The sequence below is a fragment of the Phacochoerus africanus genome, chromosome 10, assembly GCF_016906955.1.
Source record: "Phacochoerus africanus isolate WHEZ1 chromosome 10, ROS_Pafr_v1, whole genome shotgun sequence".
NCBI lineage: Eukaryota > Metazoa > Chordata > Mammalia > Artiodactyla > Suidae > Phacochoerus > Phacochoerus africanus.
This window is the reverse complement of record NC_062553.1, coordinates 5,964,571-5,979,427: the sequence shown is the minus strand read 5'-3', so window position 1 is coordinate 5,979,427 and position 14,857 is coordinate 5,964,571. Positions and strand designations below refer to the sequence as shown.

Here is a 14,857-nt window from a genome sequence, read left to right as displayed (position 1 = left end):
GTTAGGGTTTTCAGATGTACATGGCTGTCTTATAAGGAAATGATGAAATTTTTGTGAATAAGGACTCTTAAAAAACTTCATTCACCAAGTATTTATTGGAAGCCTACGGGACCCAAGGAGCTCTGCCATGTGCTGTGCCATGTGCTGGCAGCCAAAGCTGGGTAAGGCTTCAAGGCGCTTATCGTTGAGAGGAAGAGACATGTCTGCAGTGGCAAAGTACAGTGAAACGCTGCAGGTGCCGTGGCCGAAATGTGTAGGGTCTGGGCAAAGAGGAGAGTACACGTGCCACCTGGAAGCGGTGGTGTTTGGGGGGCTGGACATGGGACGTGCTCCGTGATGGCCTAGGGGGCCCTGCAGGCGGGGGTGGCGTTGATAATTCCAGGCCGAGGGCACAGTGGTCAGGGCAGCCTGCCCTTCCTTTCTCATCTGAACCAGATACATGTAGTTATGGAGGAGTGGAAATGTTTCCCTTCTGGAAGGTTCATAAGCTGGGAAGTAGAGGTTACCGTCTCGTGGCTCAGTGGTTAAGGAACCGGACTAGTATCCATGAGAGTGCAGATTCCGTCCTTGGCCTCGCTCAGTGGGCTAAGGATCTGGTGTTGCCTTGAACTGTGGTGTAGATCACAGATGTGGCTCGGATCTGGCATTGCTGTGGCTGTGGTGTATGCTGGCAGCCACAGCTCCAATTCAGCCCCTCACCTGGGATCCTCTATATGCCACAGGTGCGGCCCTAAAAACAAACAAACAAAAAAACAAAAAAGTTAGGAAACAGATATACCAATGTCTACCAATAAGAAATAATCTTAGAGTTCCTGTTGTGGCTCAGTGGATTAAGAACCCAACTAGTATCCATGAGGATGAGGGTTCGATCCCTGGCCCCACTCAATGGGTTAAGGATCCAGCATTGCCATGAGCTATGGTGTAGGTCGAAGACACGGCTCAGATCTGGCATTGCTGTGGCTGTTGCGTAGGCTGGCAACTGTAGCTCCAATTCGACTCCTAGCCTAGAAACTTCCATATGCCATGGCTGCGGCCCTAAAAAGAAAAAGAAAGAATCTTTTGTGCTGTTTACTCAATTTAGTATTTAATAGGGTTATCCTTTAAAAAAAGAAAAGAAAGAAAAAAAGCCGCAACCTTAATAATGAGTCAGAGCCATGTGACACCTCGGTTTTGAAAAGCTCCGGTAAGCCTAGGGTGTGCCAGCAGCCTGTGCGCGTGTCAGTATCACTCTGGACACACTGGACATGCCTGCATCTCAGCAAGTACAAGTCGTGCAGCACTACAGAGGCTGGCGGATGTATCTGGAGCTGCGTGTCTCCCAGATGGATGGAACCTGGGCTGTTCAGTGTGTCCAGAGGAGGAAACTGAGTGACAAGTCTGGAGTGCCTGTCACACGAGAAACAGGAGAGAAACCGGGTATATTTAGCTGTCTTTAGGCAGAGGAATGGAGTTGTTTTCTCTCTCCAAGGAGGCAGGAATAGGGAGCTTGAGCAGCTGCTGTGGACGGATGGTTGTGCAAGGCTGATGGTTGTACGAGGCTGATGGTTGTACGAGATGGGGGCCCTTCCAGCTCCTGTGTCCTGGCGGGACTGGCAGGATGGGGCAGCCCATCAACCTGCAGGAGGCTGCTCTGATTGTTCCAGAGCAGGTGCCAGTTTCATCCCATCCGTGGTGAAAATGCAAAAAAAAAAAAATATTTTAATGGACTTTTCTTAAGTTATTAAATTTCTAACTCAGTGGTGATATTTCCCACACTTGCCATTGTTAAACATCCTTTTATCCATCTGAGAGCTTTGTTCTTTAGGTGACATCTCTGTGTTAATCTCTAGATTTTGTTTCTGTTTTAAAGTCTTAAAGCTTTTGAACTAGATGACTTAAGATCTGGGTTCTCTTTTATCTTAAGTTTTAGGCTCCCTGTTTTTGATGTAATCAGCAGCCACTAGACAGGCCCTCTGACAGGAGCTGTGTGATGCAGATGCTTGGTTTTGTATGTTTATATACTGATGTTCAGGTGCCCTTTAGAAGGAGTTTAGTTTTTAAATTACTCAACAAATGAAGCATTAACTTCTTTTCTACAAGAGAATTCTTCAGTTCAGGAATCTGACAACCCCGTCCTAACTTAAAATGGTATCCACTCAGAGTAGAACTTTCTTCCCTGCTGATATTTTTCAGCACAGCAGCAGCACAAGGTTTGGAGTCTGTGCGCAGACAAAGCTGAAAACGGGTGTTTGCTCCCAGCCTCAGGGGCTGAGGCTGCTTCCTTCCTTCTCTGAGCCTCTGTTTACTGCCTGTAGCCTGTGAATTATACTCTATGAGGACATTGTGACAACTCAGTGAAACACTATTTCCAACTGCTTACGAACGAGAGCTACTCCTGTTACCAGTGGCTGGAGTTTTCATGGATCCAACTGTAGACATTTCTAAGACATGGTCTGTTCAGTTAGAGCATAATTAGTCATTGAGTACAGCAAAATTTACCAAAAATAAGGACGACTGAAGGGCAGACAATCTGGGCCCCAGGGCACTGTATAATTTGGTATAAACTACTTGACTGTATTATTGGGCTTTTTGTCCAAATCTTTCCATTATTTAACCTGCTTTTGTACCATTTATCAGACTAATAGGTGCTCCTTTATTTGGAGGAATTCTACATTTCCAGACTTAAGTAGCTAAAGAAACATTTCAAAGCTGGCTTTACATTGCCGACTGTAATAGTAAGTGGAACACCATTCAGTTGTGTTTACTTTGGAAACAAGTGATTGTTGTGCTTTAAAAATGAAAAGTGCAGCATTGCTAGGAACCAAATCAGAAGGCATTTCACTCATAAGACGTAGTTTACAAAACAACTTGAAACGAGAGATCTAATTTAACCATAGAGCAGGTGGTGCTATTCAAATTGTCATTGAAGGGATGAGCTTTTCTGAAATTTGGAATGACTGGTTTGAAACAGTCCGTGGTGCTTCAGCTTCGTAACTCCAGTGCGCTGTTTCCTGGAGTGACTGCCACGCCGACAACTCAGCACAAGCTAGTTTATTCACAGAAACCTGCAGGCCCTCATGTGAGACAGAGTCTGAACTCAGACAATCTATTATTAGTTTCTGGCCTGTCGTGTGACTACAGCAACTCGTTTATTTATAAGTTTATTTATTTCAAAACCTTTTTCCACATTCTTTCTCTGGTTATCTAAAATCAGTTGTTCTAAGCCATACTTATCATGTTCTAGAATGTCATGTCCCAGTCTTTCCCAGATCCGATAGACATAAAGAATCTTCCATGTCATACAGCGGGAAAGCCACAGAGGACACCAGAACCATTTTCAGACCTATAACCATAAACTCTTTTTGCATTTATTCAAAGAAGAGTTTGCAAATTGACAAAGCCACATTCATGAGTTTGGTAGTACTGTTCGTTCTCTTTTTTTGGCTTGTTTTGTGCACAGTGCCTGCCTGCACCTGACTGCCGTTGGGTATATCCATCTCATTCAGGGTTTCTTTGTAACAACACAATACTATGAAATATTAAGTCCAAGAAACGATAGATTGAGGCTATTCGCTTAAATCACAGCAAAGGAAGATTTTGTTTCCAGACCCTGTTGTTAACATCTGAGGCATTTGCCGTTCTAATGTCACTGTTAGAAATTGAGCCATTTTAATATTGATTTCCTGTTGATTCGTGTATGGACGTCTCTTTTGTGATCTCCATTTAAGTCGGTTATTCTTCATAAAGCCCTGCTAGTTTCGGAGACGAGGGGTCTAAAAGGCCCGCAGCTGAAGGACGGCTGTCAGTCAGTCTCCTCATTTGCGTTTTTTGCACAAGGGTAAACTGAGCAGCCTGCCAGGCAGAAGAGCTGTACTGCCAGAGGAAAATACCGTAAGGAAAAGTCTTACCTTCTTCATGAACAAAAGCACGCTCTTTAGGAAGAAACAACAAATACTGAAATAACCAAGTACAGAGTTGCTGCCTTTTTTCTTAAGTGCTGTTTGCATATGGATGGTCCCAGTTTAAAAAAAAAAAAAAAAAAAGAAATAAAATACATCAAGAACTGTTTAAAACACAAGCTTATCCACCCCTAAAGCAGCCGCCACAGTGTGTGGGGCCCATTTAAGAGGGACCCGGAGGAACCGCGCAGGCCTGGGTTGGGACTGGCCAGGGGCTGCGAGGAGCACAGGCCGAGACGCCCGGGTTCAGCTGACTGCTGGGCAGCCGCTCCCCAGCTCGGAGTCAGGCTGGGCCTTGTCTTTTTGCACGCGGCTGCTTCTGAGTTGTGCGTCGGAGTCTTCATTCGGAAGTTGGACTGGAACATGGCTACATCTGTCAGTTTCCCTTTTGAATTTTATGCCCTTAAAAAATTTTTTTTTCATTATTGGCCTGTTTTTTTTCTTTCCCTTTTTTGCAGGCGGGTAACCTGCAGACTCACTTACGTCGACATTCCGGGGAAAAGCCATACATCTGCGAGATCTGCGGGAAGAGGTCAGTTCTCTCCACACGGGAGGAGCAGCCTCAGCACCTTTGAAAACCCGTGTTCTCTGAGCCACGTGGGGGCTCACTGCTGCGCTCCTTACACAGAGCAGTCCAGCCCTCTTGGCTTTCCATGTGACACACAGGAGAATAACGAAAAGAAACGCAGTTGTTAATTAAGCGGAGAATCTAGGGCACAAGTCTTAGGAAATGGGATTTTACATGAAACAAAATTCTCTTACACTGAAATTTCCATTCATTCCAAAAATGTCTGTTAAAATAGATGACTGTTCCCATGGAGCTGACCGTCTGGCAGGGGAAATGAGACCTGCACCCTGAATGCCTCGACTTGGCTCAGGGGAGGTGGTAGGAGGCACCCCGGCCGTGCACCCAGGCCCATGAAGGGCCATGAGTTCAAGTGCAGGAAGGAGGGCTAAGCCCAAGGGCTGGGTGGTCTTTGACCTGGGAAGTGAGAACTGACTTGGTGACAGCCTCACTCTGGGGGTGGAGAGCAGGGCAAGGAGATGGGACCTTGGCGTGAACCCCTCCCCTCCTCAGGGGCGTGTGTCAGGAATCCACCTGCGTTGCCATCTAGAATGTCAGTCATTTTAAGACAGCAGGCAACAGCCAGGACTGGACTGGTCACATCGTGTTTTATGTATTCGTTTAACTGTTCATTTGTTCAGCATTTATTAAGCACCTACTGTATGCTAAATGCTGTGACAGGAACATAGCACAAATTCTCTTTCTCTGATAAATTTGTACTAGGAGTGTGGTGGGGGTGGCCCTGGCGTGGGACAGTTAGAGTCCCACTCTTGTGCCAGTCTGGGACAGTACTCTTTTTTTGTTGTTGTTGTTGTTGTTGTTTTGTTGTTGTTGTTGCTATTTCTTGGGCCACTCCCACGGCATATGGAGGTTCCCAGGCTAGGGGTTGAATCGGAGCTGTAGTCACCCACCTACGCCAGAGCCACAGCAACGCGGGATCCGAGCCGCGTCTGCAACCTACACCACAGCTCACGGCAACACCGGATCGTTAACCCACTGAGCAAGGGCAGGGATCGAACCCGCAACCTCATGGTTCCTAGTCGGATTCGTTAACCACTGCGCCATGACGGGAACTCCTTTTTTTACTCAATTTATCACACCTATGGTTATACAATGATCGTCACAATCCAGTTTCACAGTGGGACAGTACTCTCGATTCAGTTCCAGGAAGATAGTTGTCTCTGCAGAGGGTAGATGACAAAAGCTCCTGAGCCGGATGTGCTTCCCTTTCTGCCATAGCTGCCTAGCCCCTGAGGCCGCGTATAGTGCCCTGGTCACACAGACTGCTTGTTTGGGGCGCCCTGTCGCATAAGCCCCCTGCTCCTCTTTGCCTGGGTTGCCTGAAAGCCTGGTTTCACAGGGTGTTTTAAATGTGGGCCTTCTGAACTTGGTCTGAAAGCAAGGTGTACACTTAAAACCATGTCGGTATATGACACCCCCCCCGCCCCATGTCACCCCTTCCTCTGCTGTGGGTGGGGTGGAAGGTTGGAGTTACCCCTCAAGCCAACCTAGCGATCGTCTCTGAAGAACAGGCAGTGAAAGTAGGTAGGAAAAAATGTTTTTAGATCATTTTCTCATTTCCTTTAAAAAGAAGAGAAAAAGAGTAAGGATTTTTTTTTTTTTTTAATGCCCATTTCAAATGAAATCAGGCCGCTCCTGATTACATTCCAAAGTCATGCTGGGAGCCGTCCATCCGCTCCCTCCGTGGTTTACAAGGATGAAGATTCGCAGTGAGGTCAGAAGGCTCCTAATCGGATTTCCGAATTCCTTCCAGGTTTGCAGCCTCCGGGGACGTCCAGCGCCACATCATTATCCACTCAGGAGAAAAGCCACACTTGTGTGACATCTGTGGTCGAGGTAGAGCCGCGTGTTTCCCTTTTCCTCCTTGAAGATTTCCGACGGGCCTGTTCTCAGCCCCTCGCTTCACGCCTGTTCTGGTCTCTCTAGGGTTTAGCAACTTCAGTAATTTGAAGGAGCACAAGAAGACGCACACGGCCGATAAGGTCTTCACCTGTGACCAGTGCGGCAAGTCCTTCAACATGCAGAGGAAGCTGGTGAAGCACAGGATTCGGCACACGGGGGAGCGGCCCTACAGCTGTTCTGCCTGTGGTGAGTCTCTGCCCGCCGCAGACCCGCGCCCGCCTGGTCCTCTCTCTGGGGACAGCGCCGGTTAGGGCCCCAGGTCGTCCTTGCTTGGTAAGATGAAAGTCGCGCTGTTTCTTTACGGCCTTGGGCTTTGTTCACGTGGCAGGTGTCAGGAAGTGTCCTCATGCTCCAAACACACAGTGACTGATGGGGGAGTCCCAGGGGCCACTGCTCCTGGGGGGCACCCTCGGGGCACTTGGGAGAGAGGGGGAGAGTGCGCGGGGTGTGGCAGCAGGGGCCAGGGCACGGAGGCCTGCAGGGGTGCAGACGGGCTCAGGAGGGAGGGCTTCTCGAAATGGGGTGTCGTGAAGCAGAGGTCATTTGTGCTGTGGGTGACGCTTCAGTGCATTGGGAAGAGGGAAGGGAGGCTGGCAGCCCTGTCTCCAGGCCCATCACTGCGCAGGTGAGGAAACTGGGACTGCGAGCTAAGTTGCCTGTTCCTCATGATCTCGGCGTGTTAGTGCCTCTGAGGAGCTGGGGGAGTGTGCGCGTGCGTGTGCCTGTGGCAGTGTGGACAGAGTCACGGATGCATAGTAACCATTTTTCGATTACCTATTTATTTTTTTTAAATTTTTGGGGAGTTCCCTTCGTGGCTCAGTGGTTAACAAGCCCAACTAGGATCCATGAGGATGCTGTTCACTCCCTGGCCTCGCTCAGTGAGTTAGGATCCAATGTTACGTGAGCCGTGGTGTAGGTCGCAGACATGGCTTGGATCTGGAGTGGCTGTGGCATAGGCCAGCAGGTGTAGCTCCGATTCGACCCCTAGCCTGGGAACCTCCATATGCCGCAGATGTGGCCCTAAAAAAGCAAAAAGAAAAAAAAATTATTGTAGTTAACTTACAATGTTCTGTCAATTTCTGCTGTACAGCAAAGCGACCCAGTCATACATAGATATAGATATGTGTATACATCTTTTCCCCTTATTATCTTCCATCACGTTCCATCCCAAGTGACTGGATATAGTTCCCTGTGCTGCACAGCAGGACCTCACTGCTTATCCAATTCTAAGTGTAATAGTTTGCATCTACCAACCCCAAACTCCCCGTCCATCCCACTCCTTCCCCCACCTCCTTGGCAACCGCAAGTCTGTTCTCGATGTCTGTGAGTGTAGATTGGTTCCTTTGTGCCATATTTTAGATTCCACGTATAAGTGATATCCTACAGTACTTGTCTTTCTCTTTCTTAGTATGAGAGTCTCTAGTTGCATCTGTGTTGCTGCAAATGGCATTATTTTATTCTTTTTTATGGCTGAGGAGTATTCTGTTGTGTATATGTACCATATCTTCTGAGTCCATTCATTATAATTGCCTATGTAGAGCAAAAAGGAAAAATGCTGAGCCAGGCTGTAGGAAGCCTGGAATTGGGGTGTCCTTAGAGTTGTGATTGTAATTGGCTTCTAAAATAGGGCAGGGCACAGAGTTCCCTTTGTGGCTTACTGGGTTAAGAACTCGACTCATATCCATGAGGATGCAGGTTTGATCCCTGGCCTTGCTCAGTGAGTTAAGGGTATGGCGTTGCTGCAAGCTGCAGCATAGTTCACAGATTTGTCTGGGACACAGTGTTGCTGTGGCTGTGGTGTAGCCTGGCACCTGCAGCTCCAGTTCAACCCCTAGCCTGGGATCTTCCATACGCCGCAGGTATGGGCTTAAAAAGAAAAGATATAAATAAATAGGGCAGGACATGTGGGCTGTAAATGAAGGCAGCTTTATTTGCATTTCCCCCTTAAATTGTATAGAGGTCTCTTGGCAACTGTGTAACTATTCCAATTGCTCCTAAAAGGTGAAATTCCATCACTTTTAAGTCACGATTGCAGTCTCAAGTCACTGGTTTAAAATGTCACTTCCAAATTACTGTCACACCTGTGAACTTGATTTCAGGTTCAGTGTTCTCTTCCCTCCCTTCTGCCCACGAAGAGGGGTGCATCGGGACCCCTCTCTTCCCCCTCCCCTGATGACTAACCACTGCCTCTTCTGACCCTGACCAGGTCAGCCTGGGGGGTGGGCAGGGGAGCAAGAAAGTGAGCAAGAGTGGTCTTACATGACAAGTTCAGATCTTTTTAACAGCTTTATTGAGATAAATCCCATGCTGTAAAATGCACCCATTTAAAGTGAACAGTCCAGCAGTTTGGGTATTTTCAGAGCTGTGCTACCCTCACAGTCTGATCTGAGAACATTTTTGTTCCACAAAAAGAAACCCTACCCTCCTTAGCAGTCACTTCCCCGTTCCCTCCCTCAGCCCAGGCAACCCTCTCTCTCCTTTCTGTCTCTATAGATTTGTCTGTTACAGACATTTCATACAAATGGACTCATTATAATATGTGATCTTCTGTAACTGACTTTTTTCACTTTGCGAACCTGCTGTGAATATTCACGTGCCACTGTAGGTGTGGATGTAGGCAGTTTCCATTTTAGGGTAGCTTCACAGTCGGGGCTTTGCTGTGCTTTTTTTAATTTTTTTATTACTCAAATGAATTTATCACATCTGTAGTTGTATAATGATCATCACAATCCAGTTTCACAGGATTTCCATCCCACAGCCCAAGCACATCCCCCCACCCCCCCGAACTGTCTCCTCCAGAGACCATAAGTTTTTCAATATCTGTGAGTCAGCATCTGTTCTGCAAAGAAGTTCCGTCTGTTCTTTTTTCAGATTCCACATGTCAGTGAAAGCATTTGATGTTGGTGTCTCATAGTATGGCTGACTTCACTTAGCATGATAGTTTCTAGGTCCATCCATGTTGCTAAAAATGCTGGTATTTCCCTCCTTTTAATGGCTGAGTAATACTCCGTTGTGTATATGTACCACATCTTCTTGATCCACTCCTCTGTCGATGGACATTGAGGTTGTTTCCATGTCTTGGCTATTGAAAATAGTGCTGCAATGAACATCGGAGTACATGTGTCTTTGCGAGTCATGGTTTTCTCTGGATAGATGCCCAGGAGTGGGCTTGCTGGATCAAGTGGTAGTTCTATTTTTAGTTTTCTGAGGAGTCTCCATACTGTTTTCCACAGTGGTTGCACCAATTTGCAATCCCACCAACAGTGTACTAGGGTTCCTTTTTCTCCACACCCTCTCCAGGACTTTTTGGTTGTAGACCTTTTGATGATGGCCATTCTGGCTGGTGTAAGGTGGTACCTCATAGTGGTTTTGATTTGCATTTCTCTAATAATGAGTGATGTTGAACATCTTTTCATGTGTTTTTTGGCCATCTGTATGTCTTCTTTGGAGGACTGTCTGTTTAGATCTTCTGCCCATTTTTTGATGGGGTTGTTTGTTTTTTTGGTATGGAGTGGCAGAAGGTGTTTATAAATTTTGGAGATTAATCCCTTGTCAGTTGATTCACTTGCAGAGATTTTCTCCCGTTCTGTGGGTTGTTTTTTCGTTTTGTTTAGGATTTCCTTTGCTGTGCAGAAAATTTTAAGTTTGTTTAGGTCCCATTTGTTTATTTTTGTTTTTACTGTCATTAAGAGGTGGATCTGAGAAGATGTAGCTGTTGTTTATGTCAGAGAGTGTTTGGCCTATGTTTTCCTCTAAGAGTTTGATAGTATCTGGTCTTATATCTACATCTTTAATCCATGTGGAGTTTCTTTTTGTGTATGGTGTTAGGGAGTGTTCTAATTTCATTCTTTTCCACGTGGCTGTCCAGTTTTCTCAGCACCACTTATTGAACAAGCTGTCTTTTCTCCATTGTATATTCTTGCCTCCTTTGTCATCGATTAGTTGACTGTAGGTGCGTGGGTTTATTTCTGGGCTTTCCATCCTGTTCCACTGATCTCTATTTCTGTCTTTGTGCCAGTACCATACGGTTTTGATGATTGTTGCTTTGTAGTATAGTCTGAAGTCCAGGAGCATGATTCCTCCAGCTCCATTTTTGTTGTTCAGGATGTCTTTGGCTATTCTGGGTCTTTTGTGCTTCCAAACAAACTTTAAAATATTTTGTTCAAGTTCTGTGAAAAATGTCCTTGGTAATTTGATAGGGATTGCATTGAATCTGTAGATTGCCTTGGGTAGTACAGTCATTTTGATAATATTGACTCTTCTGATCCAAGAGCATGGTACGTCTTTCCATCTGTTTGTGTCATCTTTGATTTCTTTCTCATCAGTGTCTTATAGTTTTCAGAGTACAGGTCTTTTGTCTCTTTAGGTAGGTTTACTCCTAGGTATTTTATTCTTTTTGATGTGATGGTAAACGGGATTGCTTCCCTAATTTCTCTTTCTGCTCTTTCATTGTTAGTGTATAGAAATGCTATTGATTTCCATGAATTAATTTTGTATCCTATGCCTTTGCCAAATTCATGGATGAGCTCTATAATAGTTTTCAGGTAGAGTCTTTAAGGATTCTCTAGGTATAGTATCATGTCATCTGCAAATAGTGATAGTTTTACTTCTTCCTTTCCACTTTGGATTCCTTTTATCTCTTTCACTTCTCTGATTGCCTTGGCTAGGACTTCCAAAACTGTGTGGAAGAGTAGTGGCGAAAGCAGACATCCTTGTCTTGTTTCTGATCTCAGTGGGAATTCTTTCAGCTTTTCACCATTGGATATGATGTTTGCTGTGGGTTTGTCTCATATGGCCTTTTTCATGTTGAGGTAGGTTCCCTCTATGCCCACTTTCTGAAGGGTTTTTGTCAGAAATGGGTGTTGGATCTTGTCAAAGGCTTTTTCCGCGTCTATGGAGAGGATCATATGGTTTTTGTTCTTCAGTTTGTTAATGTGGTGTGTCACACTGATGGATTTGCAGATATTGAAGAACCCTTGCAAGGGCTTTGCTGTGTTTAAACCTTGGCCCCTCTCCTCTGTCTCCTCCCCCCACCTCCTGTCCCCCCCTCCCGGACATGCTCCTTCCCAGCATTCCAAGCTGCTTTCCCTTCCGCTCTCCCCTCCTTCCCCAGCACTCAGCTGCCCTTCCCCTGCTGGAAAAGTGCCTTTCCTTCCAGCCGGACCTCTCCCTCCAGCCCTTGGTTTTGTGGCACTTCACTCCGAGGAGACCTTCCCTGTTGGGGTCCCGTCGCCCCTCGAGGCATCCCTCTTAGGCTGGATTGAAAATGGCTCGCAAGCATGACCCTCGTCCTACCTGTGGAAACACTCCTGTTCCGCGCTCCAGAGGTCTGCAGGCCCGCGGCAGACGGAGGGGCTCCCCATCTCTGCTGCCCACACGGCGAGCCAGCTGTCCCCATCAGGTTGTCCACGCAGGAGGCAGGCACAGGAGAGACCCCCACACCCCCTCTCTGCAATGCCTGAAATTTATACGTGTAAGGACCCTGAAATGAGTTACCACCTTTTGCCCAATAATTCCACTACCGAGGATTTATCTTAAGGAAACAACGAAAAGAAAGATGCTAGTCGAACCTCAGGTATAGTGACACACAGTAGGAAGCAGCTCAGATAGCCCACCATTGCTCCCTGGAGAGTTGAGAGTTCAAATATAGTGACGTAGGCCTGAGAGGAAAGTTCTAAAATGTGTGTCCACATAAACAGTGTGGGGTTTTTGTTTTGTTTTTTTTTTAGGGCTGCACCTGTGGCATATAGAAGTTCCCAGGCTAGGGATAGAATCAGAGCTGTAGCTACCAGCCTGTGGCACAGCCACAGCCATGCCAGGTCCAAGCTACATCTGCGACTTGCACCACAGCTTGAGGCAATGCTGGATCCTTAACGCACGAGTGAGGCCATGGATTGAACCCGTGTCCTCATGGATCCTAGTTGGGTTTGTTACTGCTGAGCCACGACGGGAATTTTTTATTTTTTGCCTTTTTGTAGGCCCACACCTGCGGCATATGGAAGTTCCCAGGATCGGGGTCAAATCAGAGCTGCAGCTGCAGGCCTACACCGCAGCCACAGCCACCCTGGATCCCACCCATGTCTGCGACCTACTTCACAGCTTGCAATAACACCAGATCCTTAACCCACGACGCCAGGGATTGACCTTATTAATCCTCATGGATACTAGTTGGATTCTTAGCCTGCTGAGCCCAGCGGGCACTCCCTACTGTGACATTCTATAAGGTTATTTATTGATTTTTCTCTTCTGACCCAGGCCAGTGGTGGGACTAGATCGCCTACCTCTGGCATATACCCAGAGAAAGCAGGGCCTGGAGGAGGAGGCCTAAAATATGTTGAAAGCTGAATGCACGAGTACCTTTAAAAAGATGCTTCTAAATTATAATTGGCTGAGTTAAATTTATGAAAATCTGACCGAGAGTAACGGGGTTTCCCAGCACCCTGGCCCCCCAAGCCCAGGCTCCTGTGCAGGGAGACCCCCCCCCACCATGCTGCAGGTTGGAGGGGCTGCAGTCAGAGCAGAACGAAAGAGTCTGGAGTCCAGAGTGAGCAGGTGACGCACGACTGAGTTCCCGCTAAAGCAAGGTCCTTCAGTATCCAGCAGGGGGCAGAGGGGACGCCTGCCAGAATATTCTCCTCTGAGAAGATCCCTTTTCTCCTTCCAGGAAAGTGTTTTGGAGGCTCTGGCGACCTCCGCAGGCACGTCCGCACGCACACTGGGGAGAAGCCGTACACGTGTGACGTGTGTAACAAGTGCTTCACCCGCTCGGCGGTGCTGCGGCGCCACAAGAAGATGCACTGCGGAGCGGAGGACGGGGGCCGGGGCGCCCTGGCGGAGCTGGCGCAGGCCATGGACACCTCTGACCTGGAGCGGTCCCAGAGCTCCGACTCCTTCTCCCAGGACATGGCTGCGACCTTGATGCCCGGGTCTGTTAAAATCCCCGTCCCCACCGTGGAGGAAGACCCCGTGCCGGAGTTTGACAGCCACTGTAAGTTCCGGGCCATGGCCCAGCCCCCCGGAGGGAGCGAGCAGGAGAAGCTCAGCCTGGATCCCGTCAAGCTCGCTAAGCCCCACGTGCCGCAGGCGCCGCATCAGGCCTACGCCTACTCGGACGTGGAGGCCTCGGCCGGCGCCGAGCCGCTGCAGGCGGACGGCGTGGCCCTGATCCGCTCGTCCCTGGCCGCCCTGGACAGCCACTGCGGTGACCCCCTGGGCAGCCGCGCGGCCGCCCCCGCGTACAGGAACTCGGAAGGGCAGTTCTTCTCCAGCATGACCCTCTGGGGGCTGGCGATGAAGACGCTGCAGAATGAAAGTGAGCTGGACCAGTGACCTCCGGCCTCAGCATCTCAGCACCAGGAACAGCTCCTCGGCTCAGGCCTTCAGGGCTTCCGGGGAGCCGCCCTGTGACCAGCCAGGACCGGCCAGGTCCAGCCCCAGAGGAGCCTGACAGGATGCCTCCTGGCGAGTTCAGCACACGGGAAGAGAGGCCCGCCAGCTCATCGCAGAAGCCGATGTGGGGCAAAACAAGGCGCTTCCCAGAAGCCAGAGGCTGGAGAGTCGGCTCGGAAGGTGGTGTGGACCGCCGGTAACTACTGTACGTTGTGGTCGTGGTAAAGGGAAAAAATATGTGGGTAATAATACAGATATTATTTTTGCATTTTTACATGATTGGCATTTGTAGCATTTTGTATTTTTGTTTACAAAAAGATTTTATTTGTATAGGAAACTCATGCTATAATTTAATTTGAATAAATGAAAATTGCTTTTCTGTATCATATTGTGTTTCCTCCCGCATGTTTATTAATCTTAAGACCATAGTGATATAAAAATAGGAGTTCCCATTGTGGCTCAGCGGAAACGAATCTGGCTAGCATCCATGAGGACGCAGGTTTGATCCCTGGTCCCGCTCAATGGGTTAAGGATCCAGCGTTGCTGTGAGCTGTAGTATGGGTTGCAGATGCAGCTTGGATCCTATGTGGCTGTGGCTGTGGTGTAGGCCAGTGGCTACAGATCCGATTCCACCCCTAGCCTGGGAACCTCCATATGCCGTGGGTGTGGCCCTAAAAAGATTGAGAAATAATAATTTAAAAAAATATTGCGTGCTCGTCCAGCAAGGATAAGTACCGCGTCAGTTCTTCCATCCCGGACAGTGGGCTTTGGAAGCCCTCAGAACAGAGCCTGCATCCTGGTGGCCACTTCTTGGTGGCTTCCTCCTCAGCCTCCCAGAACCTTCTTTCTATAGGTTTGCTTTTCTGCATGTGCGATAAAAAGCTTTTGGCATCCTACCAAGGCTCAAACCATCTCCTCGTGTAGCTGAAGCTGCCTGCCCAGGGTCTGGTTGCTGACAGAGCTTCTAAACATGTTCTTCCCCTCGGTTGCCCAGGGGGGACAAAACCATGTCCGTAGCGCTGTTACAGGAGTGTCAGAGTGA

At 48.0% G+C, this 14,857-nt stretch overlaps 1 protein-coding gene across 3 annotated transcripts in view; it reads left to right on the top strand.

Moving 5' to 3' along the window:
- Positions 1-14,088, top strand: part of ZBTB49 (zinc finger and BTB domain containing 49) — a 30,423-nt gene extending 16,335 nt beyond the window's left edge. For all 3 annotated transcript variants that reach the window (XM_047798890.1, XM_047798888.1, XM_047798889.1), the window contains 4 exons: positions 4,397-4,470; positions 6,278-6,360; positions 6,451-6,612; positions 13,091-14,088. In XM_047798890.1, coding sequence (XP_047654846.1) covers positions 4,397-4,470; positions 6,278-6,360; positions 6,451-6,612; positions 13,091-13,755 — 984 coding nt within the window. In that variant the 3' untranslated portion in view covers positions 13,756-14,088. The remainder of the gene's footprint in view (positions 1-4,396; positions 4,471-6,277; positions 6,361-6,450; positions 6,613-13,090) is intronic.
- The last annotated feature ends 769 nt before the right edge of the window (positions 14,089-14,857 follow it).